The sequence below is a fragment of the Theropithecus gelada genome, chromosome 11 (genome assembly GCF_003255815.1).
Source record: "Theropithecus gelada isolate Dixy chromosome 11, Tgel_1.0, whole genome shotgun sequence".
NCBI classification, from domain to species: domain Eukaryota; kingdom Metazoa; phylum Chordata; class Mammalia; order Primates; family Cercopithecidae; genus Theropithecus; species Theropithecus gelada.
In genome coordinates, this window is record NC_037679.1 from 36177002 (window position 1) to 36204674 (window position 27673).

At 40.7% G+C, this 27673-nt stretch overlaps 1 protein-coding gene across 1 annotated transcript in view; it reads right to left on the bottom strand.

Moving 5' to 3' along the window:
* Window positions 1–21507, bottom strand: part of E2F7 (E2F transcription factor 7) — a 44157-nt gene extending 22650 nt beyond the window's left edge. The window contains exons 1-6 of the mRNA XM_025402359.1: window positions 21272–21507; window positions 20464–20556; window positions 11757–12032; window positions 6493–6661; window positions 1985–2275; window positions 574–732 (exon numbers count right to left, since the gene is read on the bottom strand). Coding sequence (XP_025258144.1) covers window positions 574–732; window positions 1985–2275; window positions 6493–6661; window positions 11757–12032; window positions 20464–20556 — 988 coding nt within the window. The 5' untranslated portion in view covers window positions 21272–21507. The remainder of the gene's footprint in view (window positions 1–573; window positions 733–1984; window positions 2276–6492; window positions 6662–11756; window positions 12033–20463; window positions 20557–21271) is intronic.
* Window positions 21508–27673: the final 6166 nt, after the last annotated feature.

The window sequence follows — 27673 nt, forward strand, 5'->3', positions numbered from 1 at the left end:
AATAGCTAGAGAGTGTTGCAGCTCATGGTTTCCTGGGGCTTACAGGCTACCAGCAGCCCAGGGCATTTGGCTCAGTATCCAAGCCGGACAGAAAAGGAGGATGCACTGGGTGTGATGCTTGGAAACTCTCTCCCTGTCCATGTCCCACCACCCTTACCCTGGGCATTCTTCTGGTTCTTACCTGTAGACAATTTTCATCTCCACCCTTCAGAAGAGTATGCAGGGGGTGGGGAAAAAAGGGGAAAGAAAACTCAGACATTCTGTCTTGGATGCAGCATTACTAAAGAGAAATGCAAAATAATTCACACCCTCCCTAACCGGAGTTCTCAGGATAGTGTTCTGTGTTTTCACTCTACTGAAACCATCAAGAAAAAGGCACTGACAGGACTTTAAGCTGAATTCTAGTAGGTGACTAACTTACCTCTCACAGCACCAAAAACCTTGATGAATGCAGGAAAGGAGTACGTATGTCAAAAACAATATATATATTTTTAATCTTGGAAGGAGAAAATATCAACACATGAAATCCCACCCTTTTTGTACTAGTAAGTTGATGTAGGTGAAGATTCTTACTTTTAAATTTACTATGGTCCGGGGCATCTTGGCTTTCTTCTATCAGTATTTTGGCAGCCACATCCAGAGTGACAATCTTGGTTTTGGAGACGAGGAACAGCATGACAAACTTCTGGCTCATAATTCTCAGAGACTTGTCTTTTCTACTGTTTGCAGATGCTACACAAGGAATGAAACAAAAGCATCAAAGCACATGATTTTCTACAAGAAAGACTATACTTGCAGCTTCCCAAAATGATCTAGCCCTATCAGCAGATGGAACGATCACCCTTGTCACAGGCAGAAGCTTACTGGACACACATTGCAGAAGTCAGCTCAGGAAGAAATGAGGCCGATTTTCTTGTGGCTCGTAAAATTACTCTACAGTAGGCATAAACTCTGAGATGCATATTTTAAACCACTCAATGCTTTATACTTATACTTCCTACAATAGAATCCATACGGTAGTTTTACCGAGGCAACTTCTTGGAAAGATTAACGTAGAATGATAAAAAGATAGGGTAAGAATGTAGAATTGTTTTTAGAACATCAAGTCTCCTCTCAAAGGCAAATTGCTACTCCATTTTTATTTCTCTGTGCCTGCAATATCTAGACTATACCCTAAACATAGTAGATGCCCGCCTCTTCCACTTCTTTTCAGAAATATGTGAATAAATGAACTATATAGAAACAGAAGACAGATTAGATATGTGCTCCTGTGGATGGCAGGCAAACCATCCCCGACAGATGGCTGTCTTCTCTGGTTATTAAGATAAGTACTGGCTCATGGGGTGGAACTAAAAGGCATGAGGCAGTGAATCTAATGAAAACCAGGCCCACCTTTCTTTCCATTTCTTATATTTGCAAGTGAGACGTGATACTTGTACTTTGTCATCTTAACAACAGGGATGAAGATCAATGGCTAAAACAAGAATAGGCTAAATATGAATTGGGAAGGAAGAATGCCGCCGATGTAAATAAAAATTCTGCACCAAATGAAAGCAGACGTTGTCTGTCTTTCTTATCAACATTTTCTGCGAATGGAGTTCTTTTCTAAGTAGTCTAAGTCTACTTCAGTATATAATTAGATAAAACTCTTTGAAAATATAACTTTTTCGATGTAAATCTTACAGTTGCACAAAAAGAAGCAGCATGGGGCTGCCAGTCTAAAAATGGGAGTACTGCTAGCGATCTATTCTCCCAACAGGCCAAACTCGAGTGAACTGCCATCGGCCAGGTTTGTTTAAATGAGGTCGAGTGGACAGTCCAGTTGGGGAGTCATCTGCTTTCCTTTCTCCAGTGAAGAGAATAAGAGGACATCTCCCTCCAGGTTTGTCAACCTGGTACTTCCCATCTGAGCAGTGAATCTCTGCAGAAAAGACCATCACTCACTCTTTCTCTGCCATTACTCATGAAGTTACAATGGACTCACAAGAGGGATAGTCGGGTTCGGAGAAATCCAATAACTGTTGTTCCTGGGAATCTGGATCGCCATCTTTTCTACGTTCTCCAAATTTATAATCCATCAGGTCCAGCTCTTTCTGTTGGAGGTAGGCCATCTGCTCTTCATATTTCTGCTCCTCTCCTAGTCTCTGGAGGTTCCTCAGGGTTTTTGGCAGGCTGTGCCGTCCATGCCAGCCATACTGATTCTTAGCCACCCGGCTGACCAGATGCAGCGATTCCAGCACATTTACAATGTCATAGATGCGTCTCCTTTCCACACCTGTTTAAAAACAGAGGCCGATGGACATCATGCAGACAAACATTTTTGAAGAGAAGTTTCTTGAGGGCCTGGACTATGTCTGTGAACTACTTTGTCTGATCCCCAATATAATGCCCACTGCCTGGATGCTCAAGAAATTCAACCTGTAAGGATGCAACCAATAGAAATTATTTTTCTTTTTCTGTCTTGAGACCCAACCCTTAAACAGATCTAAGATAAAACATCTATCTAGAGATGGTGACATTTCCATCTGTCTGACATAAACAGTACAGCAACTGCTCTTTAGACCTGTCAGGCAAACCACACAAACATTTCAGCATGCTGAAATTGGTGGTCTGAGCAATACACGTAACAGTGTGCCTAATCGACACTTGATGAATGGATGGTTGACTGTGACTTGTACTCCTAATTTTGCAGACTATAAAATCAACTGTGTCCAATAACTGACACTTCCCCATTAGACAATACTATCTATCCTTTCATGAAGTTCCAATGATATAAAAATATTACCTTGATAACGCTCTCAATGGACCAGTAAGGAAAATGGATGCAAATATTATGTTTTCTATTTTGAACTGGAAATGCAGGTGTCAAGGGCTTGAATGCCCTTCTCATATTGCTGAAGGAAGCCAGAGCTGGGGTTGGAACAACATGGGAGTCTCCTTTTGTTCATCATGGCTATTGACAATTCTCTGTGTTCTCATTCACCATAACCTGGCAAACAGCCCAAAAGTGAAGCACAGAGACTCCAGTACAAGCTGACCACGAGGCTCGGCAGCTCACTACTCACTTTCCCAACACTCCCAAGGCAGCTAGGATTATAAGTTGTCCATTACACCTAGCAAAAATACTTATAGTGGTTAAGGTGGGGGGCTCTGGGGTCAGACTGCCTACATTTGAATCCCTGATAAATCCCTTAGTAGCTGAGTGATCCTGGGAAGTTACTTAACCTTTTTGTGTTTTTGTATTTATCTTATATAATAATGAGGATGAAATCTAACTGTAACTGTAGAGTCCCCAGTAGGTGTTAATTTTAAATAAATACTTTTGTCATTACTTTTGGCATGACATTGGTTATACCTAAAATCCCTGCTAGCATGAGAGGTCATAGTAGAAACAGATTTTTTAAATCTCATGTCTGTGATTCATTCTGTTATCTAACAGGCCCTTGGGCCTATAGCAAAAGCCTCCAGGCATCTTGCAGAAAACCAGCCCAGCTACAAAGATGCCTTCTTTCATTTGCCAGGAGCTGTTATATAATCAGGGCAGACTCTGAATGTAGCTGTTGGCCCTTCAAAAATTTAACATGAGAAATATACCAAATTACAATGAGAACTCCAGAGCTGAGAGGAAGTTCTATCACATGCATGAAGAAGCATTTCACAGTCAATCAGAACGTTTCAGCTCATGACCCTGAAAGGCTTATTACCCTCACAAGCTCAGGCTTCGGTGCCAGATGCCTGCTGGAAGGTGCTGGCAGGAGCAGGCAGCAGCCCCTTGTCCAGAACTGCCTGCTTCTTTATTCCAGTCTGTTTTCATGTATTAACACATCTTGTTTACAGCATAACATTATATAAACCTTCCCATTATAAATGTCATGTGACCGCAACTGACACCCCAGGGCCAGCCATATGCCTGGCTGTTTTGTTAGTTGATATCTGACGACAAGCTGTTAAGTCTCCATCTAGTGGCTAGACATCCCAAGAAGGGAAAATAAAAGAAGTTTCTGACCATCCAGATGATTCTCAGGATGCATAGTGGCTGCTTAGTAGGTGCTTTTGGTGAAAACCAACATGACAGCTGCCTGTCTGCACAATCCCTTACCTCTTTCATCTGAACTGAGCTTAACCATCCACTGGCTGGTGCACTAAAAAGTTCCATTTCACAGGTCTCAAGACCCGTAGATTACTCTGGGGACTTGCTCTGTCAGAACGGTTTTCCCTGCATTCAGTCTTCTTTTTCTTTTGTATTGAAGTCATTCTATTAACCCCAATCATGGCATTAGTTATATGGTCAAGGATTTACTAATTTTTGCTATGCTTCCCTTAGTTGCTGGTGGGACTTACTAAGAATTCTCAGTCCAGAAAAATAGTTTCCTAGGCTGTGCTATTAAGTCACTCCCAGTTCTCTAAACTGTTACCCATGATATCCAGTGTCAAATCTACATAGCACTGGAATCTGGAAAACAATGCAATTTGAATGCTCTGCACATCCTCAGTAAAATACAGTCTTGCAGTCTGTAACCTGGGATGTAGCACAGAGTTCAGACTCAACCCCAAAAGATAGTCGGCAGTGAAATAGCTTCCAGCAAGGGACCCCATTTTATGATGTCACATGAAAAGATGGCATGCTTGTTTAGCAGGTCTGGGTGATCAGGAGGCACTGGGAAGCTGTTGTAAAAATCTCTAGAGTTCTGCTCCAGGCAGCCATAACATGGGGTGTGCACAACCATCTGCAGTCATACGAAAGTAGGAGTCCACGTTTCTGTCCTCTCTGGGATGCAACACAGCCCTCAAACATCTAATCCTTTGTCTTCTGCAGGGACACCAGTGCAAGACTCCTTAATGGAAGTTGGGTACATGGAGGAAGTAGGCTTCATGAACCCCAATGAGAAGGGTATCAGACAATCTGTCATTTTACCTTCATTACTGTAAGACTAGTTTCTAGGACCCTGGACCCAAAAGCCCTCAACTGGCTCTTCACCATGCCTACTGGAAGATGCTGGCAGGAGCAGTCAATAGTCCCTTGCCCAAAACTGCCTGCTTCTTTATTCCAGTCTGTTTTCATATGTTAACACATCTTGTTGAGAGAGTATAACATTCCATACACCCTCCCATTAGAAATGCCATGTGAATGCAACTGATACACCCCAGGGCCAGCAAGGGACCCCATTTTTTGATGCTCAGTTGGCTCACTTTCCCTTTTTTGATTAATTGCCCCCAATCCTAGAATACTATATTACACTTCTGGGCTCCAAATCGGCCCCCAAACCATAGCACTCTACTTCCTCTTCCTATAGAGATGGACAAGGCAGCTAAGGTATCGACATTCTAGGAAGAGCTGAGTAGAAACTGTTCCACATAATAAGAGCTCTCCATACCAGCCATTGACTTTGGCATGTTACTGACATTATCCCTAACTTTGCTATGTCTCTGCAAGGTAGGTGCTGCAGTCTCTAAGTTATAGACCAAAAAAAAAAAAAAAAAAAAAAGGTTAATTCACTTTTTAAAGCTCTTACAGCCTGTAAATTAGAAAGCTGGGCTTCAAATCTAGCCCCATGTGACCCAAAGCCCAGCCTATGGTCTTCTTATCATAACCCACTATCTCTTCTTCTCAGTTTCCAACAACCAAATCTATTTAGCTTTCAGCTTGAATAATTCAAGTTGACGTTTCTCTACTTGGGCACATTTCTCTAGGATATGGAGGAAATAGAACTAAGAAACAAACTAAAAATTATAATCTATCATTTATTTAGCTGATTTCTTCCGAACTTTTTCTTTTTTTGTGTGTATGTAAAACCTTCCTATTTTTAAGGGGACACCCTGACACCTTCAAGTCATTGTGATTTCTGCTTACTTAACGACTGTCAACAACACATTCATTCTGGAACTAACTGCAATGTCCACTAGGGGTCTCTATTCTGAAGCAGGTGTATACATATTTCCAGCACATACACCCATCTCACATCATACACTCATGCACGTGAACACACGGATTCTTCTTTGTTATAAGATTTAGTTGTTTGAGTTATGTCCAAACGACCTTTTCCTAGTTTGACCCACTTGCTGTGCCAATCATCGTATAGGGCTTTAAACATAATGCTCTTGCTCTCAAATCTTGCTTTACAAAGTTGAAATCACACCAGTTCTGAACTCCTGGAAGCATTATTAAAAATAAAAAGCAGGCTATTTCTAAATAGTTTTGCATCTGTCTGAAGTAGGATGAATTTAAAATATGAGATACTAATTTGTAATGAAACTCTATTATAAAAATATATTTTAAGGTTAAAAGAGACTGCATTCTCATTTGGTCCTGGAGGCTCCCTGAAATTCTGTGTATAATGAAAACAAATTTGACAATGACAAAGGAAGCTCTGCCTATTCCTCTGTCTTCACCCAATTGAGGGGCCCACACTACCTCAACCTTCAGCCTGCCCAAGGAAACCAGTTTCCCACTGTAACTGGAGACAGGCCTCCAGGTAATCTGATGATACATACCAAGACTGACAGCAACTTCATCTAGGGAGATGGTAGTTTTCTCAGTTGACAAGGGATAACTTGGATAGCGAGCTAGAAACTTCTGGCACAGGAGTCCTAAACTTTTCTGTTTTCTGCTTGGCCTTTGCTTTTCAAATTCGTCCACAGCACTGTCCCCAACAACATCAAGCTACAGAGGGCAGATAGAAGGGAGGGGGAAGATGTCACAGTTAACATCCTAATGGAGAAACGGCAATGGCCAGTACTGGCAAACTGGGGGGACATCTCAATCCACACCATCCTAGATTCTGGTTAAAATACATTTCCTAATCTAATTCCCTGAATGTTTTATCTATTGTCTTCTTTGGACTGAGTTTTTTTTTCTCCTTTATAATTTGAGGCTGAGTCTATTAGTGAAAAGTTTGACAAATGAAAAATGCGAGTCATTTACAGGTTGCTACGGTCTAGCTACTAGTGCGCTCGCTGGGCCTGTGGAATCAGCATCACCAAGAGCTTATGAGATGTAGAAGCTCAGGCATCAGCTATATCAGAATCTGCCTTTTCATAAGATTCTAGGTGATTTTTATTTGACGCGGAAGTTTCAGATGCACTGGTCTGCATTCTGTCACCAAACTGCTTTAGATTTTACAATTGACCAAAGGTTGATGAAAGTGAACGAAGGCAGTCCAATCATATTCTTCCTTATCCTTTTATTTGTAAATACATTAAACTCATCCTGTCTCCTTAACCCACATTTGAAAGGGGCTCCATTCAAGCCCCAAGAAAGTAAAAGGCTTTTCGACAAACAGATTCAAGAGAAAAGTCATATAATCATTTCTATAGATTCAGAAAAAACATTTGATAAATTTAACAGTCATTCATGATTTTCAAAAACACCTTTAAAAAACTAGGAATAACACACCGGGGCCTGTCGTGGGGTGGGGGGAGGGGGGAGGGATAGCATTAGGAGATACACCTAATGTAAATGACAAGTTAATGGGTGCAGCACACTAACATGGCACATGTATACATATGTAACAAACCTGCACGCTGTGCACATGTACCCTAGAACTTAAAGTATAATAATAACAATAATAAAAAAAACTAGGAATAACAGAGAACTTCTTCAATGAAGGGTATTCATGAAAACATCTATTTGTAAAACCTTGGACGTGTTCCCTTAAAGTCAGGAAACAATACGGATGCCCATTATCACTTTCTCTTCTATATCATATTGAAGACCCTAGTCAATGCATGAGGACAACAAAAAGAAACTGAGGCACAGGGACTGGAAAGGAATCAGCTACTTTCCTTCTGCAGAATATGCCACTATTCACACAAAAACTCAAAAGAATTTCAGACAAATCATTAAAAATAGTAAGAGAATTTAGCAGGGTAGTTGAATACAAGATACTATGTTTTTAAAAATCAGCTGCATTCCTATACAACAGTAACAGCAAATACATTGAAAAGACATCATTTACGATAGCAACAAAAATGATAAGGATTTTAGATTTAAATCTAACAAAAATCTATTTGTATAAAATCCTAAAACTTAGATTTTAAAGAATACTTAAAATTTAGTGAAATACATTGTCTTCATATATAAGAAAACTCAGTATCTTAAGGAGGTTAATTCTTAATCTCTAGATTAAATGCAATCTCAATAAAATCCAATCTGAAATACACATGGAAGAACAGCCCAGAGTAGCCCACAGACTCTGAAGAAAAATAAGCTGAGGGTCCTGTTTTACCTGATTATCAGTGCTTATTACAATAGGGTATTAGGGCAGGGATGGACAATGGAATAGGAAGAGTCCAGAAACAGACACACATGTAAATGGAATTTTGATATGAAAGCAGTTGCACTGCGAGCTGAGGGGAAGAGAAAGATCTGAATAAATGGTGCAGGGACAACTGATGATACGTATAGAAAAACAAAGTTGTATTCTTGACTCACACCATACACAAAAAGCAATTCTAAATGGATCAAGGATTTCAACATGTAAAGCAAATTTTAAATGAAGAAAATGAAGGAGAATATTTTTCTAACCTTGGAATAGGGAAGAGCTTCTTCAGACACAAAAAACATTACCCTTAAAAGGAAAAAATGAACTATATTAAACTTAAGAACTTTTGTCCATCAAGAAATAACATAAAGGGAAAAGACAATTACCGAACTGAAAGAACAGATACATAACACATATAATATAGGTTTAGTATCATTATATAATCAACTCCTACAAATCCATACAACAACAACCAAAAAAAAAAAAAAAACAATTAAAATTGGCCAAGAACACAAACAGGCATTTCACAGAGGAGCAAAAAACATGATGGCCAGTAAACATGTGGAAAGAAGCTTAATCTCATGAGTAATCAAAGAAAAGCCAATGAATATCACAAAAAGATATACATTGTATAATTATGAGATTAGCAGAAATTACTAAATTAGACAATTTCAAGTGTCAGAGACGATATGGATGACTAAAACTTTATTTATTTCCGGGGGGAGGCAAATAGTACTTTGGGAAGCAATTTGGCATTATCTTGTGAACATGTGCATATCTAATGACCTAGCACCTCCACCAGTAGGTATGTACCCAAAACAGTAGTTCTCAAACATTTTGCTCACAGGACCCCTTTATGTTCTTAAAAATTACTGAGGACTCCACAGGGCTTTTTGTTTATGTGGGTTATCTATTGATAGTTACCATGTTAGAAATTAAAATTGAGGCATGAGGCAGTTAAAATGTTTTGTGAGAAAGGGGTATTTTAAATGTTATTTTTCAAATCTCTTTAGTTTCTGGATTAATAGAAGAGAACTGATTCTTGTGTTTGCCTTTTGTAGTCAGTCTGTTGCAATATCCACATCATGTACTTCCTGGAAGACTCCAGTGTATACTTGGGAAAGAATGAGAGTTCAAATGGCAAAGGTCTTTGTATAATTACGAAAAGAGTTTTGACCTCCTCACTCTCTGAAAACTGTCTGTGGACACTGAGGTCCCCAGATGACCCTTTGAGAACCACTATCCAAGGGAAACTGTTGTGTATGTACACCAGGAGACACAAACAAGAATGAATATCATAGCATAGTCTGTATTAGCCCTAAACTGCAAATGGCTACAAACAGGAGAATGAATAAATTGTGGTGTAGTCATGCAGTGGATTATCATACAGCAATGAAAGAACTACAGCTACATGCAAAAACTTAAGGATGTATGTTGATTGACAAAAGCAAGTCCCCTAAGACTATACATACAAATTCAGAAGAGTGGTTACTCTGTTGGGGAGAGAGATGTAAATTAATTACATTGTACCCATTTTTGGGCTGAGAGGTAGATTCATGGTGTTAAAGGTACTGCAAAGGATAAGTGTATTTTAGATGATCAAATAGTCTATCAAAAGGTAATAAAGACTAGTTTAAAAAAGATATTAAAAGTCTGTTTTAACATTGAGTACCCCGAGACAGAAAGAAGGGAACACAATAGACACCAGGGCCTATTTGAGGGTAGAAGGTGAGAGGAGGGTGAGGATTGAAAAACTACCTATTGGATATTATGATGATTACTTGGGTGACCAAATTATCTGTACACCAAACACTCGCAAAGTGCAATTTACCCATGTAACAAACCTGCACATGTACCCAATGAACTTAAAATAAAAGTTAGAAAAAGGAAAAAAAAAACAACTACTTAAAACACTTGACTTTGATCTAATAAATCAGACATTAAAAGCATCAGTATAATAAGTTTTCTGGATACAAGATCAATACACATACACACACACAAATCAATTGTATTTGTATATACTAGAAACAAACTATTGGTAATTGAAACTAAAAAAAAAAAAATACAATTTGCAATGGCATCAAAAAATTTGGAAACCTAGAGAGAAACCTGACAAAAGATGTATAACACCTCTATACCAAAAATTGTGAAACACTGCTGAAAGATATTAAAGCCCTAAATTTTAAAAGAAAGTCAGTTTTAAATCCGCCAAAATTTTAGGCATTTACTTCCTACAGGTGGTGAACATTTCTAGTGACTGATCAGCTAAAATCTCTCTATAAAGCCTGGGTAGAAACCAAAATTTTAATTGTTTTAGGGGCGTGTTTGGTAGAACAACTAGTTCTACCAAAGTAAGAGATCAACAATGTTACCTTGTGAAAGAGGTCACTAACAATTCCCACTGGCTGATTTTCACTTTGCTATATTTTTGTCAAAAAAAATTACAAAAAATCTAATACTTATATGCCTTTGACAACAAAAGGCATATTTAATCTTATTTAGTTTTTAGAACCCCAATAAAACCAGGACAGGTACCACGACCCTCATTTTACAGGTGAGTAAACTGAGATGCAGAGATCCTGAGTGACATCCCCCACTCACCCAGCTAGTGATTTGAACCCAAGGCCTTAGAAACCAGCTCCTTGGGTGTTGCACATCAAATATTAAACAGGAAGCCAAAGAACAGCCCAGACTTAAAAAAAGGAATTGTGAAATTCCTCTGGCTTCAAGCACGTAGGAACTACTGTGTGATTTGTATTTAGTTACGTGAAAGAATCTCTTACTACTAGCACTAATCTACCACTGCAATATATAGAACAGATTAAATTCATTTTGTTCTATGAATTTCAAGTTGTAATTCAAGACATCTTTTTTCTCTCTTCCCAATTACTTCATTTTGGCAATTTTTATAGCTTGAAAAATCCGCCAAAAAGAGAAAAATGGCTAAGAATACTGAAATCTGCAGAACTTTTCTTAGAAAGTCTAGGAAAAAGCTTGATGGGAAGTGAAAATAATTGACTTTTTTTTTTTTAAACAAAGTATAGACATGCTGCTTATTCCACAGCACTGGTTCCCCACAGAACAGGTGACTTAAAGATGGCTTAACGTCAATAGAGCCCCAAACTAACTGAACATATATAATAATGGAATTTCCTAAATAAAAACTATTTACATTAATATTATCCCTAAAATCTGGGCAAAATTAAAATTCACAGTAGCATTTAAATAATCTAAATTCCTTCATTAAATAAAAATGATTAAATATCATTTATCATTTTAAAATGAGCCCTCGTCCAGGGACTATCATACAGAAAAGAAAGCATTCATTATGAAAAATAAGATAGAATGAGAATTCTGCTATAAATCAAAAGATATTCAGTTTGCCACTGCTTTTGGCTTAATAGGAGCTGAAAAGTTGAGAGTTCTATGACTTTTTAATAATCAAGTAAAATTGTTTAAGTTCTATAAAATTCCTGAGAAGCACAGTCTGTTTACCTGTAGAGAATCTGTAAATGCATCGTCCTTGTTTTCAATGGGTCGGAATAGTCCCTTTTTCTTCTCCCGGTCCCTTATATCTGGGCTGGCAGCACTAATGAGCATCTTCAGGTTAGCTGTGGGTGTCCATGGTTCCACTTGCTGTCTGTCAACAAGCTTCACAGGAGTAATGGGATTTCTTTCTGGAGTAAACTTTTTTTGCTTTGATAAATCAATTGGTTCATTTTTTATTGGAGTCTTCGGGGCCATCCTTGAGCGATCAACAAATATATTTTCCTATTTTAAAAAAGAGACTTTTAGCAAGAATGAGAAAGGGCAGGTATCAGCTAAGAGTACACTTTGTTCCCACCATTCACTAAGACTTGAAAATACAAATAGGACCGTATGTTTAGGGCTGAAAAGTATTAGGATAGGACTAACAAAAAGTAGCAGACGTCATAGGAATCGAAGAGTGGCTCCAGTGAGAAGCAGATTATAATCTGCTACTCCTTTTACACCTATCTTTCATGGTATCTCTGTAAGAGAAATCACAACGTATCTGTTACTGTTGCATGTTTGTAACAGATGAGGACTATGAGGGCGAATGCCGGTTGAGTCCATATTGTTTCTAAGTGTCATCTTTTTTCAAACACTACTTACAAGTTTGCATTGACTAGTGAAGAGCAACAACGCTTTTGTAGTTCACTGTGCACCAGTGCTAATACAGCCCTTAGTAGCAGGACCAGTTAATGGAAGAGCATCCAACAAAATCCCACATTTTAAGTCAACCTAGAGAGCTCTCTAATGTCATTCTCCTAGAGCAGTGCATCTCAAACTACCCATGGTAAAGGACTCGTTTTTTTAGATTTCCAAACTCCTGCTAACTGACATGTGACCTTACTTCATAGGACTAATATGCAACACAACTCCCACCAGATGGGATTTGCCATTTGAGTCTGTCACTCAAACTGACCCATAGCTTCTTCAACAAGAGACCACTAATCAGAAGCTTGGATGTGGTGGCAATACTGAATTGCTACTGAGGTTTATTTTTCTTCCTTTTTTTTTTTTTAAAGATAGGGTCTCACTCTGTTGCCCAGCCTGAGTACAGTGGTGTGATCGTGATTCACTACAGCCTCAAACTCCTGGGCATGTGCAATCCTCTTGCCTTAGCCTTCCGAGTAGCTGGGACCACAGACATGCACCACTACACCCAATACTTTTTATTTTTTGGAGATAGGGTCTCGCTCTGTCACCCAGGCTGGAGTGCAGTGGCATGATCACAGCTCACTGCAGCCTCAAACTCCTGGGCTCAAGTGATCTTCCCACCTCAGCCTCCCAAAGTGTTGGGATTTCCAGTGGTGTGCACACCATTTCCAGTGCACACCACTGCACCCAGCTAATTTTTAAAATTTTGTGCAGAGACGGGGTCTCGCCATTTTGCCCAGGCTGGTCTTGAACTTCTGGCTTCAAGTGATTCTCCTACCTCCGCCTCCCAAAGTGCTAGAATTACAGGCATGAGACACCACACCTGGCCTTTTAAAATTTTTTGTAGAGATTGGGGTCTCACTGTGTTACCAAGGCTCATCTCAAACTCCTGGCTTCAACTAATCGTCCCATCTTGGCCTCTCAAAGTGCTAGGATTACAGGCATGAGCCACCACACCTAGACTACTGAGGTTTTTAAGTGCTTAACTTCCAAGTTTCATTCTTTTTTGCACCCTGGTGATAGTTTGTGGAATAGCATCTGCCTCCAGACCACACGTTGAGGTAGAATGTCTTAAATAATTCTAAGAAAAGATTAACAATGGGCCCATTGTAAAAAAAGACGAAGTATATAGAATCCACCTTTGGAACTACCAAGTAATTAAAATGTATCTTTCCCCTAAAAAAGTTTCAAAAATTCAATATGAGAATTTGGTAATTCAATATTCAAAAACAGAAAGATTCTGCTTTCTGTAGTATTCCCTTGCAGTCAACAGTGTCTTACATAATTACAAAGGGAGATGAATTATCTGTCACTCTGTCCCTGTACACTCTATACAGCTACTGAATGGTCGTGTTTTGGTTGAGCAGGGGTTTACAATAGTGTTTTCCTATAAATGAGCAATGTGTGAAGAGGTAAAATATTGGGAGAAACTGGAGTTTGTGTAGGCAAGGCAACTCTTGCTCCTTGGATCAGCAGAAGCTGCAAGCTAGCCATGGCAACATTCGGTGCTAGTGTAAGCAGAAGGAGAGGAGTTAGTGGAAGTGGCGATTTCTCATACTACAGTAAGTACCCCACCCAGAGTGCTGCATCTACCCACCTCTTTTAACAAGTCCCTGTTAGCGTGCTATTCTGATAAAGGCTTCTACAGGTGAACTCTCAAGGGAAATTACTGTTTACTATGTGCCACACCCTGTTTCATGTATTTTGCATGTATTGACTCCTCATCCAATCCTGTGACATAGGCACTAATATTTTTCCATTGTATAGATGAAGAAACTGAGGCACAGAGAAGTCAAATAACTTGCCTGAGGTCACCTATGACCTCATTCAGTGTAAAATCATTGGTATGCAAGAAATAGCTGAAGGCAGAACTTTCTGAAATTCTGCATGTAAAAATGAGCTTGTGTCCTGGGTACAGACCGGGAGGAAGTTATCTTTTTCCCAGCTCCAACCAAAGGTAGCCAGCAAGCCACTGATCCCCAATAGCACCTAGGGAGAGGCAGCATGGGGAAATAGTTATATGCGCAGGATGTAGGTCCAGCTAACCTGCCCCTGCTTACATATCAGCAGGGGTGAGTGTGGCAAGTTCCTGTACCTCACTATACTTTATTTCTCTCAACTGAAAATGAAGTTCATAAAAATACCAATCTCAAGGGTTATGAGATTAGTTCCTGGAATATAGGGAGCGCTCAATAAAACTTAGCTATTATCTTTTCCCTCTTTTCTATTCTTTATTACCATTCACTCGCATTTCGAGCTAAATATACTACAGCACATCATATTGCTATTTAACTTCTTGGATGTGTGTCTTGTCTCAATAACAAGACTGTGCTCTTGAGAAGGTCAAGAAGCAAGTTCTACACGTCCTGTTAGTCACAATTTTTGGCACAATGCCTTGCCCACTGCAGGTACTCAAAGAATACTGTGCTTTGATGAGTTATTCCAAAAGCTATCCTCATGGTGGAGGGTGTGGTCCAGGCATGCTGGGTGGACAGAGATTTACACGCCTTCTCCATTGCTTCCAACAGAGTTACTTTTTCCCTAGCAAGGGAGCAATTGAGCATGGATTATTTCTTCATACACTTTGATATATTTTCACTGTAGTTTACCGAATACTTAAAGTAGGATGGGAGTTAGGTCATGTGGTAGGTTATGATTGTATTACACCTCTACATCAAGAGAAAACAATGCTAAGCCAATTGTATTCTAGGGTCTCAGGTGGACAGAAAGTCAATTGCAATCTAGTCACACCTTGCTCCATCTATCTGTCCTGCTATGCTGACAGCACATACGGCTGTGGAAAGGGCACTGCAATGGAAACCTGATTTGATTTGTGTCCCAGCTGTTTGTATCTTTTTGATCCTGGACAACTGTTTATTCTTTCTGGGCCCAGGTTTCCGTATGTATAAAATGAGGAATTTAGATGAAAGTGTCTATCTCCAAGGTCTTCTAGCAAGGCTGCCTCGCTGTGGAGTGGATGCTGGGATGCACCCTATCACTTCAGACATGACTCATTCCCCAGCTGCTGGAAGTAATGCCAACAGTCATCCCATAACCGGAAGGCTTTGGCTGAAGACGGCTGACTCGTCCAAGGTCACACCACTTCCTGGGAAGCCTCTCCTGTACTCACTGGCTGGCAGAAGTAGCACAGACATATAAAAGCCAGGCCTCTGGGAGGCCAAGGTGGGCGGATCACGAGGTCAGGAGATGGAGACCATCCTGGCTAACATGGTGAAACTCCGTCTCTACTAAAAATACAAAAACAAAAATTAGCCGGGCGTGGTGGCAGGCACCTGTAGTCCCATCTACTCTGGAGGCTGAGGCAGGAGAATGGCGTGAACCCAGGAGGCGGAGCTTGCAGTGAGCCAAGGTCATGCCATTGCACTCCAGCCTGGGCGACAGAGCGAGATTCCGTCTCAAAATAAAAAAAAAGCCAGGCCTCCTTGCCCCAACTCTGGACTCCTTTGATGGCTGCCCTGGAACTCCCCAGAGGGTAACTTCCACTGTGACAGTATTGCAGCTCCACTTATCCTTCTGTCCAATTCCATGCCTTCCTGTCCCTTCCATAGGCATTGATCCCAAGAGTGCTTCCTAATAAACCTCCTGCACACTTAACCTCTGGGTAAGATCTGCTTCAGGAAATCTAACCTGCAACAGCCTGGAAATCACTCCCTCCATTAGAGTGTCTGGAGAAATGTATCCTGTCAAATGGCCCTCTAGTTCTCTATATAAATAGAGGTAATACACCTTGGCTTACCTACCATAGAGTTGCTGTGATGATGAGCTCAGAAGGTCAAAGCACTCTGTCATCTGTGAAGTGCTATACAAATGTTCATTATTATTACTAATAACACCAGCACACTGACTATAGGTAAACTGGTTTGTGCTGCCACAGAAAGGTCTTCGTTGTCTTGGTTCTAGTCCTGCTCCTTTGTCCGATACGGCTTTGATCATGTTATCTCAAACAACATACACAGTCAAGTGTATATATTAGCTCTGGGCCATATTTAGCCAACCTCTTTTTCAGTTCCCTCTCATGCACATCCCACATTCTGCCCAAACAGTCCCCTTGCTACTCAGACCTGCCCTGCACTTTATCACAGCAAAGCTGGTACTCACACCACCACTTCCTCTTTAATGCCACTGGCTTTGCCTGTTGAAATTCTGTGTACTATTTAAGTCTCATTGCAACGACTACATGTTAGAAAGTATCTCCTTCTAGCTATGGTCCAACAACTCTCCTTCTTTCCAGAGCACACTTTCTAGAAGCAATCCCCACTGAGGGTTTTCTCTGCCTACCTCCTGGGGGTCCCTCAAACTACTAGTCTGTTCTGATCCACTGGTCTTACTTAGGTCACCTCTCACTTGCCAGATCAAGTCAATGGCAAAATATCTTACTTGACCTCACTGCAGCAGTTAAGACTGTTGACTATTCTTTGCTCTATAGAACTCTCAGCCCTTAACTTGTGAGATTCCACTGTTTCTTTCTCTCCTGGTTCTTCTCATACTTCTGGCTGTGCCTTCTCAGCCTCCTTCTATTTTCACTCTTACAAACCAAACCGCAAGAGTCCACACACAACCCTTTGCTGCTCTCTCACTATTTGCCACTCCCATGTATAGAGCTTTAAAATCAGCCTGTATGCTGACAATTCCTGTTCGGACTTGATTACGACCTTTCCTGAATTCCAAAATCAGGCTACCTGCTGCTTTCTGCACATATTTATTTACCTATAAATCACACAGCTACAAACATATTCTAAACTGAACTCACCTTCCTTCTCACCCACTCCCAAAAGAGATGAATGACCTTCAAAGAACACCCATGTCCATTAAGTTTGGGCATTGTCCCCAAATATGCCATGCTCATTTCCACTTCTTCACTAGCTCCCCTCCTTTCTACTTGCCTGAGACTCAGTATTCCTTCCTTCCCGCCACAGCTCAAGTGCTAGCTCCTTCACAAAGCTCTCCTAGCCTCTTTGCCCCAGACTACCTGTTTTCTACTTTTGTTGTCTCAGGTGCATTGTAAACAGGTAAGAGGCATAGTAACTTTGGATAATGAAGCCGGAAACTCCTTTATGTTTTAAAGAAAAGTTTCTCCATGACTAGTAAGAAGGTGCATGCATAATACAGTACTTACAGACCCTGACCAAAGGGCAAATGGCCAAGAAAGAAATCCTCTAAATGACCGCTGATCCAGCAAGACACCACTCCAGGTATTCCCCAGAGAGATTCCAAGAAGGAACAACTCAGCGCCACTAGCTTCCAGTCACTCTTGATTTCTTGAACAGTTTTTGAATGCTCATACCTCATGCTGTTTCTTCTGCCTAAAATGTCCATCTCGTTCACTCTTGCTTTCTTGGAGGTTGAGCTTCCTCACCCACTAATGCTTAGCCCAAATGTCCCTTCCTCTGTGAAGCTTTTTAACTCTCTCTGAACTTCCCATGAATTTATTTCCTCCTCTTCTTTCTGCCCAGGTAATTTGTTCCTACTCCTAGTATAGCACTTACCAAATCACAGCATAGTTTTACATTTGGGCCCCTGAAAGTCTCCCTGGTAACTGAGGGCAGGGTGGACATCATGCTCATCTTTAGGCTATCAGTCTAATTCCAAACAGTGTGAAGGCTATGTGCCTATGGGTGCTTTACAAAAACTCAATGTGGGGAGTATTATATATTAATTCCAATTCATGGAAGAAAAAAATGGACTTAGGGAGATTAGGAAACTCATTAAATCACCATATCCCCAGCATCTGGAACAAAAATATTTGTTGAAAGACCTTGTAAGTATATTTGTTTTAGGTCACATAGCTAACAAATGGCAAAGCAGGAAATCAAACCCAGGACCCCTTGGCTCTTAAACCCCATGTTTTCATTATCCCTAGAAAGCGTCCTTCCTTTACTTCATAGCAGCATGAAAACGAGAGACAGAAGCCCCTCCTAGTAACTCTATGAAAGCACACTGTTCTCATCTCTTGCCTTCTATTTGAGGTGACATAATCCCTGCTTATAAATGTTATTGCAAACATTTTCACTGCTTTCCCAATCTCTTTAAGTCACTTGAGTTTTTTTTCCCACACACATTAGAATGTGAAAGTTCAACTGGACACAGTAGCACTTTCTGATGCTAGAGGAGAAGGGTCCCTGTTGAAGGTACTTGATAAGTCATTGACCCAAAGGAAGAGAAGCAAAGCACTAACTTAGACTTTATATAAATGTACAGATATATATTTTTTCAAGGCTGAACCATCCAAATTGGAAAGGAACACAAAGTTTTGCTCTAAAACTCTCAAAGTCAAAACTCTGAATATACACTTTAAGTCTGGGCATTTCCACCCTCATGACTTAGATAATTAAAAAAAAAAAAAAAGCCACTTTAAATAATCTTCGCTTTATCTGTGGTTTCACTTCCAGTGGCCAACTGTGGTCCAAAAATATCACATGGAAAATTCCAGAAATAAACAATTCATGAGTTTTAGACTGTGCAGTTCTGTGTAATGAACTCTCACGTCATCCTGCTCCGTCCTGCTTGGGATGTGACTCACCCCTTTGTCCACCGTATTTGCACTGTAGACACTACCTGCTCGTTCATTAGTCACTTAGCAGCCACTGTGTTATCAGGCTGGCCGTCACGGTATTGCAGTGCTCATGTTCGAGTAACTCTTATTTGACTTCATAATGGCTCCAAAGCACAAGAGTAGTGATGCTGGCCATTTGGATATGCCAAAGGGAAGTGATAAAGTGCTTCTTTTAAGTGAAAAGGTGAACGTTCTTGACTTAAGGAAAGAAAAAAATCGTACACCGAGGTTGCTAAGAGCTACTGTAAGAATTTCCTATCTGTGAACTTGTAAAGAATGAAAAAGAAATTCATGCTAGTTTTGCTGTCATACCCCAAACTGCAAAAGTCATAGCCATGGTACATAAGTGCTTAGTTAAGATGGAAAAGGCACTACATTTGGGGGTGGAAAACATAAACAGAATAAGCAGAAATGTGTTCCAACTAATGGCAATCCGGTTCACTATTATCCACAGTTTCAGGTACTCACCGCAGGTCTTGGAACACATTCCCTGTGGATAAGGTGGACTACTGTATTTCTTTACCTAATAAAAATAAATCAAAATGCTAGACAAAAAAAAAAAATCCCTAGATGGGGGAGCATACAATTTCGCATCTATCCTAAATTAACAATTATCAAGTATTCTTCAAAGGCTCATATAAGCATGGGTTGCTTTGCAACCAAGGAGTTTCACTGTTGATGCTAAGCCTAAAAATAAGACCAGGAGCTCAGAGAAGTTCAATGCCCAAGTTGCTACTCACAGATTTATATTCAAAGTTTCTAAAACTTGTTTTGTTATTTCTATTTGCCTCTGCCAAAAAGTGCTCAGATAGTTGAGACATTGTTATGGCCAGTTTCTTTGTAATGGGTTTCTTGAAAACAACACCTTGGTCTTACAAATCACAAGGAGTGCAAAATGTAAGGGAATGGCTCAGTGCAAAACTAGCAATAGTATGGTAAAATATTCAGAATATACTGATGAGTTCAGCCACTTTATCTCCCTACATGGGAGGCACTGGTCTACTCTTGGGTGAATGGAGCAGTCTCTGGGAGCTAGTTCATCGGTATGAAGACATTTCACAGCACTTTAATAATCCAGCATTTATGCCTACAAAGGTCTATTTTCCTGGGAACTGAGGCTTAGCATTCCTACAAAGCATTAGCTACACCACCCTTGACAACTGTATTATAAACTTTGATTGCTGTAGCCAGCATATTTTTGACGGATATAAATTGGTTACAACATTACATGTAACCTCACCTATTTTTCCCACTATATCTGAGAGTAGAATTGCAACAATAATAGTTTGGATCGCTCTATTTTTTAAAAAAGAATGTTTCTATAATGTTTATCAATATTACTTTCTATGCTTAAATACAAATACAAATGGCATGTTGGAACATTTAATTGAATTCAACATCACCATCCTTAATATGTTAGAAACTAAGGTGTTTATGTTAGCTTACCTTTTGTGCATTTTCCCCATCTTCAATTGCAAAATCCAGTCTGGGCTGCCTGGGGCTGATCAGGTCTTTTAGTGTTAAACAATTTACCTCCATCTGTAATGCACAATTACACTAGAAAATGATTTTGCAATTAGGTACCTTTTCCTCAAACAAAAATATCTACATATGTGTTACTTATTTGTCAGTATGAAATTCCCCCTTGCCTAAGCACATCCTGGGCATTTCCAGGAGTTGTAGCCACCCTCAACTTTCTAAAACACACGAACAAACTCAAACACCTAAAGTGTGCTTAGTAATACTGAAAATCTGGGAAGAAAAAAAATCTACAAAAACAGTACTTCTTTATGAAAAACTAGACGGCAAAATAAAGTTACCAAGTCGGAAGGGTGTTGGGCAAATCTGTCAGAAAGTACAGGGTCTCCCAGGTCAGTTAATTTTGGCGCAAAGAACTGAGAGGAATTCGGCTTTGAGGGGTTTTGAATCAGGGGGAAGGAAACCCGATCGCCAGACCAAACCCACTCAGCGCTGAGCGTAGCCCCTTCCCAGGCCTCCAAGCAGATCCCCCAAATAAACTCCTCCAATGAAAGCCCCAAGTTGTGGGGAAGGGGAAATTCCCTCTACTGCCGGGCTGGAGGGAGAGCTGCACCCGGCACACCCTCTGCGCACCGGGTCCCCCGGCAGAAACATCTCGAGCCCTCGCCAGCCGGGGGACGTGAGGGGTGGCAGGTTGGCAGCCGGGGCGGGAGGGGTCCCCGTATCCCAATTCCCGCCTCCCCACCAGCGCTGGGGCCACACGCTTACCGCTTACCCCTGCTTTCCGAAGGAGGCTTCCTGCCTCTGCAGGGACCTCCACCGACCCAAGCCGATGAGGGAAGGTGGTGCGGCGATCAGCAGCCGGGCGGCGGCATCGGGAAGGGAGAGCTAGGTGCGCAGATCCCCGCGCCGAGTGCCCTGGGCTGGCGGGGACCCCGCGGCGTCCCAACAGCGCCAGCGCTCAGACCCGCCGAGCGCGACTCCAGCCTGGATCGTAGTCCCCGCTAAAACACCTCCTCTGGCGCCTTGAGACCGAATTTGAGAATCCACCAATCAGCGGCGGCCGGCGGGGTGGCCCCGGCCAATCGTGCGGCGGCACGGCCCGGGCTCACCACCCCTCGGAGTCTTGGCGCTCCGAGTCGCGCGTTTTGCCCTCACCCGCCCAATTGTTGCCGCCTCGGCCCCCTCCCCCTTCCGGGTACCTGGAAACCTCGGGCCCGGGAGCCAATTCCTGCTGGGGACGCGGGCCCGGGCGGCCGCGGGAAGCCAAGGTGGGGGCGGCGCGGGGCGGCGGGAGAAGGAAGAGGAGGAGGAGGAGGAGGAGGAGGAGGGCTCTTTTGTTATGCATAGAAGACCCGCGCACGTCCCCAAGGCTTACCGCGCCCAGGGACCCCGGGCACAGCCAGAGGAGAGGAAAGCAGATGGGGTTTGGAAGAACGATCTACACCCTCTGGATGCTGCTGCCGCCATCCCCACCCGCCCTCAGCAACCTGTGCGGAAGCGGAGTTGTCCAGACTTGCCGGGGCAAACTTCCTAACACCGCACGCTGGTGTGACACATGAACCATGGTTACCGCTCTGCTGTGAGCAGATGGCACGCCAGTTAGCCCTGGAGACTAGACTGGAAGCCAAACCAGAAATTTGTGTGTGTGTGTGTGTGTGTGTGTGTGTGTGTGGCAAATCCGGAAATGTTTTTTGGTGTTCCCTTTTCGGCATATTGCAAATAATTAGGAGGGAAAAAGCTTTATGTAAAAAAGTAATTCTTTGCAATAGGGACTAGCATTCTGGGCGACAGTCTAGAAAATTTCCTCAACACCACTGATTTGTATTAACTCTTTCACTTCTTTCATCCTACAGTTTCTTGTTTAAAATATGAATGTTGGTAGTGATCGATTTTTTTACAAAATAGACTTTATTATTTAGAAGTTTTCAATTTACAGAAAAATTGAGATAGTACCAAGAATACCCATATATTCAGCACCCAATTTCACCCACTATTAACATTTTGTGTTAGTATAGAATATTTTTTGAAATTAATGAACTAATATTGGTAGATTCTTCTGAGCTAAAGTCATTACTTTATTCAGATTTCCTTAATTTTTTTCTAATGCCCCCCTTTTTTTTTTCTGTTCAGGATACCACATTACCTTTAGTTCCCATGTCTCTGTAGGCTCCTTTTGGCTATGACAGTTTCTCATACTTTCCTCATTTTTGACACCTGGACATTTTTGAGTTGTATCGGTCAAGTATTTTGTAGGATATCCCTCAACTGAAATGTGAGACAGCCTTAAAGCATCAGACATTCTTAAATGTACAGACATTTCCCTACACCCCATATACTTTACAGCAAAGGTATCATTTTCCTTTCTGTACCAAGGCTCCACTCTTCACCACTTACCCTCCAAATATTTTTATTTTATTTTTGGAGATGGAGTCTCGTGCTGTCACCCAGGCTGGAGTGTAGTGGCAAGATCTCGGCTCACTGAAACCTCCACCTCCTGGATTCAAGCGATTCTCTGCCTCAGCCTCCCGAGTAGCTGGGATTACAGCTGTGCTCCACCACGCCCGGCTATTTTTTGTATTTTCAGTAGAGACGGGGTTCCACTGTGTTGGCCAGGCTGGTCTTGAACTCCTTACCTCAGGTGATCCGCCTGCCTCCACCTCCCAAAGTGCTGGGATTACAGGTGTGAGACACTGCGCACGGCCTCAAATACATATATTTTAAATGAACTCTCAGCAGAATTCAGACTGCTCAATCACGTCCTTCACTTCGTACTCTAGATTGCTGGTAAATAGAGCCTTAAAAAAAAAAAATCACTGCTAGGTCATACATTGAAAAGAGAAAAGTGTGCAAAAATTAAACAAAAGAAACAATAGTAATAAAAATCTGACATTTTTATAGGAATAACATTTTGAACTGAGAACTCTTTTGTAGGTAGAAACCTAATGAGGCGTTTAAAGAATAAAAAATTGCAACTTACTAAATTTTGCACATATATGGAAGCAGGAAGTAGATAAGGAAATACTTTTCCCAACTGTATTCATTTTCTAATGCTGTTGTAACAAATTACCACAACTGGCTTATGAGGACAGGGATTTATTCTCTCACATTTCTGGAAAGTTAAGGGGTTCCCAGGGCTACACTCCAGGGGCTCTTATCCTTTTCTTCTTCCTGTTTCTGGTGGCTGTTAACAGTCCTTGACTTGTGGCAGCCTCACTCCAATCTCTACCTCCATGGTTACGTTGCTTTCTCTTTTGTCTGTTAAGGCTCTCCCATGTGTCTCCTTTGAGGATACCAGTCACTGAAATTAGGTCCTACCTGGATAGTCCAGGATGATCTCATCTTGAGATCTTCAATTTAATTGCATCTGGGAAGATCCTCTTTCCAGAGTCATGTTCCTTCATGGGTTCTGGGGATTAGGACATGAACACACCTTTTTGGAGCCCACCAGTCAGCCTTCTAGACCAACATTCAAATTATTAAAGTTCATGCATTTCTCTGATATTTCAAAATACTAGTGTTGGTTTCTTTGAGGTTAGACAGTTTCATGGTGCATAACTTTTCCTAGCATTTTCAGAGTAAAAGTACTTTTTCTATTTTGATACAAATGTAGCCACTATTCAAGTTACAAAAAAAAAAAAAAAAAAAAAAAAAAAAAAAAACTCAGTTGGATACATCACTTCAGGCACTTATAATTTCATTGATTATAGGAGTTATCTTAGATTTGGAGGAAAACTGGAAAATAAATATTTGATGGACAAATTCAGAGACATTATTCCAATACACTTATATTGATGTTTTATATTGATGTTTTTAAGTCCCAGAATGCATACATAACTTGTCAATCTCTCGGTGATTCAGTTAACACTGATGTTGGCTGGGAACTAGGCTGGAGTATCAAGAAGAGTCTTGACATGTGACCTCTCCATATGGCCTGGTCCTCCTTACGGCATGGTAGCTCAAGATAGTTGGACTTCTTCCAGGGTGGCTCCTGGGATCCAAAATGAACATGCCATGTAGCAAAGTGGAAATAGTATCACCTTTTGTGATGTAGCCTGAGAAATGATAGCATCAATTCCACTACAGTTTTTGGGAGGAAGCAGTCAAAAATCCACCCATATTCAAGGGGAGAAGACATATACCTCACTCTCAATGGGAGAAGTGTCAAAGAATTTGGGGCTATATTTTTCTCTCTCTCTCTATGTGTGTGTGTATATATACACATATATATTTATATACATGTATATGTGTATATATTTAAATTATACTTAAGTTCTGGGATGCATGTACAGAACATGCAGGTTTGTTACATAGGTACACACATGCCCTGGTGGTTTGCTGCACCCATCAACCCGTCATCTACATTAGCTCTTTCTCCTAATGCTACCCCTCCCCTTGCCTCCCACCCCTGACTGACCCAGGGGGTGATGTTCCCCTCCCTGTGTCCATGTGCTGTCATTGTTCAACTCCCACTTATGAGTGAGAACATGCAGTGTTTGGTTTTCTGTTCCTGTATTAGTTTGCTGAGAATGATGGTTTTCAGCTTTATCCATCTCCCGGCAAAGTACATGAACTCATCCTTTTTTATGGCTCCATAGTATTTCATGGTGTATATGTGCCACATTTTCTATTATTGATGGGCATTTGGATTGGTTCCAAGTCTTTGCTATTGTAAACAATGCTGCAATAAACAAAGGTGTGCATGTGTCTTTATAGTAGAATGATTTATAATCCTTTGGGTATATACCCAGTAATGGGATTGCTGGGTCAAATGGTATTTCTGGTTCTAGATCCTTGATGAATCATCACACTGTCTTCCACAATGGTTGAACTAATTTACACTCCCACCAACAGTGTAAAAGTTTTCCTATTTCTCCATATCCTCTCCAGCATTTGTTGTTTCCTGACTTTTTAATGATTGCCATTCTAACTGGAATGAGATGGTATCTCACTGTAGTTTTGATTTGCATTTCTCTAATGACCAGAGATGATGAGCTTTTTTTCATATGTTAGTTGGCCACATAAATGTCTTCTTTTGAGAAGTGTCTGTTCATATCCTTCACCCACTTTTTGATGGGGTTGTTTGTTTTTTTTTCTTGTAAATTTGTTTAAGTTCCTTGTAGATTTTGGATATTAGTCCATTGTCAGATGGACAGATTGCAAAAATTTTCTCCCATTCTGTAGGTTGCCTGTTCACTCTGATGATAGTTTCTTTTGCTGTGCAGAAGCTCTTTAGTTTAATTAGATCCTATTTGTCAATGTTGGCTTTTGTTGCCATTGCTTTTGGTATTTTAGTCTTTGTCCATGCATATGTCCTAAATGGTATTGCCTAGGTTTTCTTCTAGGGTTTTTATGATTTTAGGTCTTATGTTTAAGTCTTTAATCCATCTTGAGTTAATTTTTGTATAAGGTATAAGAAAGGGGTCCAGTTTCAGTTTTCTGCATATGGCTAGCCAGTTTTCCTAACACCATTTATTAAATAGGGAATCCTTTCGCCATTGCTTGCTTTTGTCAGGTTTGTCAAAGATCAGATGGTTGTAGATGTTTAGCATTATTTCTCAGGCCTCTGTTCTGTTCCATTGGTCTATATATCTGTTTTGGTACCAGTACCATGCTGTTTTGTTCACTGTAACGTTGTAGTATAGTTTGAAGTCAAGTAGCGTGATACCTCCAGCTTTGTTCTTTTATTTAGGATTGTCTTGGGTTCTTTTTGGTTCCACATGAAATTTAAAGTAGTTTTTTCTAATTCTGTGAAGGAAATCAATGGTAGCTTGATGGGGATAGCATTGAATCTATAAATTACTTTGGGCAGTATGGCCATTTTCACGATATTGATTCTTCCTGTCCAAGAGCAGGGAATGTTCTTCCATTTGTTTGTATCCCCTCTTATTTCTTTGAGGAGTGGTTTGTAGTTCTCCTTGAGGAGGTCCTTCACATGCCTTGTGAGTTGGATTCCTAGGTATTGTATTCTCTTTGTAGCAATTGTGAATGGGAGTTCACTCATGATTTGGCCATCTATTTGTCTGTTATTGGTGTACAGGAATGCTTGTGATTTTTGCATATTGATTTTGTATCCTGAGATTTGGCTGAAGTTGCTTATCGGCTTAAGGAGATTTTGGGTCAAGACCACGGGATTTTCTAAATGTACAATCACGTCATCTGCAAACAGAGACAATTTCACTTCTCTTTCTATTTGAATACCCTTTATTTCTTTCTCTTGCCTGATTGCCCTGGCCAGAACTTCCAATACTATGTTGAATAGGAGTGGTGAGAGAGGGCGTCCTTGTCTTGTGCCGGTTTTCAGAGGGAATGCTTCCAGTTTTTGCCCATTCAGTACGATATTGGCTGTGGGTTTGTCATAAATAGCTCTTATTATTTTGAGATATGTTCCATCAATACCTAGTTTATTGAGAGTTTTTAGCATGAAGGGCTGTTGAATTTTATCGAAGGCCTTTTCTGCATCTATTGAGATAATCATGTGGTTTTTTTCATTGGTTCTGTTTATGTGATGAATTACGTTTATTGATTTGCGTATGTTGAACCAGGCTTGCATCCCACGGATGAAGCTGACTTGATTGTGGCGGATAAGCTTTTTGATGTGCTGCTGGATTCGGTTTGCTGGTATTTTATTGAGAATTTTTGCATCGATGTTCATCAGGGATATTTGCCTGAAAAATTTTTTTTTGTTGTGTCTCTGCCAGGTTTTGGTATCAGGATGAAGTTGGCCTCATAAAACGAGTTAGGGAGGAGTCCCTCTTTTTCTGTTTTTTTTTTGGAAATAGTTTCATAAGGAATGGTACCAGCTCCTCCTTGTACCTCTGGTAGAATTCGGTTGTGAATCCATCTGGTCCTGGGTGTTTTTTGGTTGGTAGGCTATTAATTTCTGCCTCAATTTCAGAACTTGTTATTGGTCTATTCAGAGATTTGACTTCTTCTTGGTGTAGTCTTGGGAGAGTGTATATGTCCAGAAATTTATCCACTTCTAGATTTTCTAGTTTATTTGCATAGAAGTGTTTATAGTAGTCTCTGATGGTAGTTTGTATTTCTGTGGGGTCAGTGGTGATATCCCGTTTATCGTTTTTTTTGATTCTTCCCTCTTTTCTTCTTTATTAGTCTTGCTAGTGGTCTATCAATTTTGTTGATCTTTTCAAAAAACCAGCTCCTGGATTCATTGATT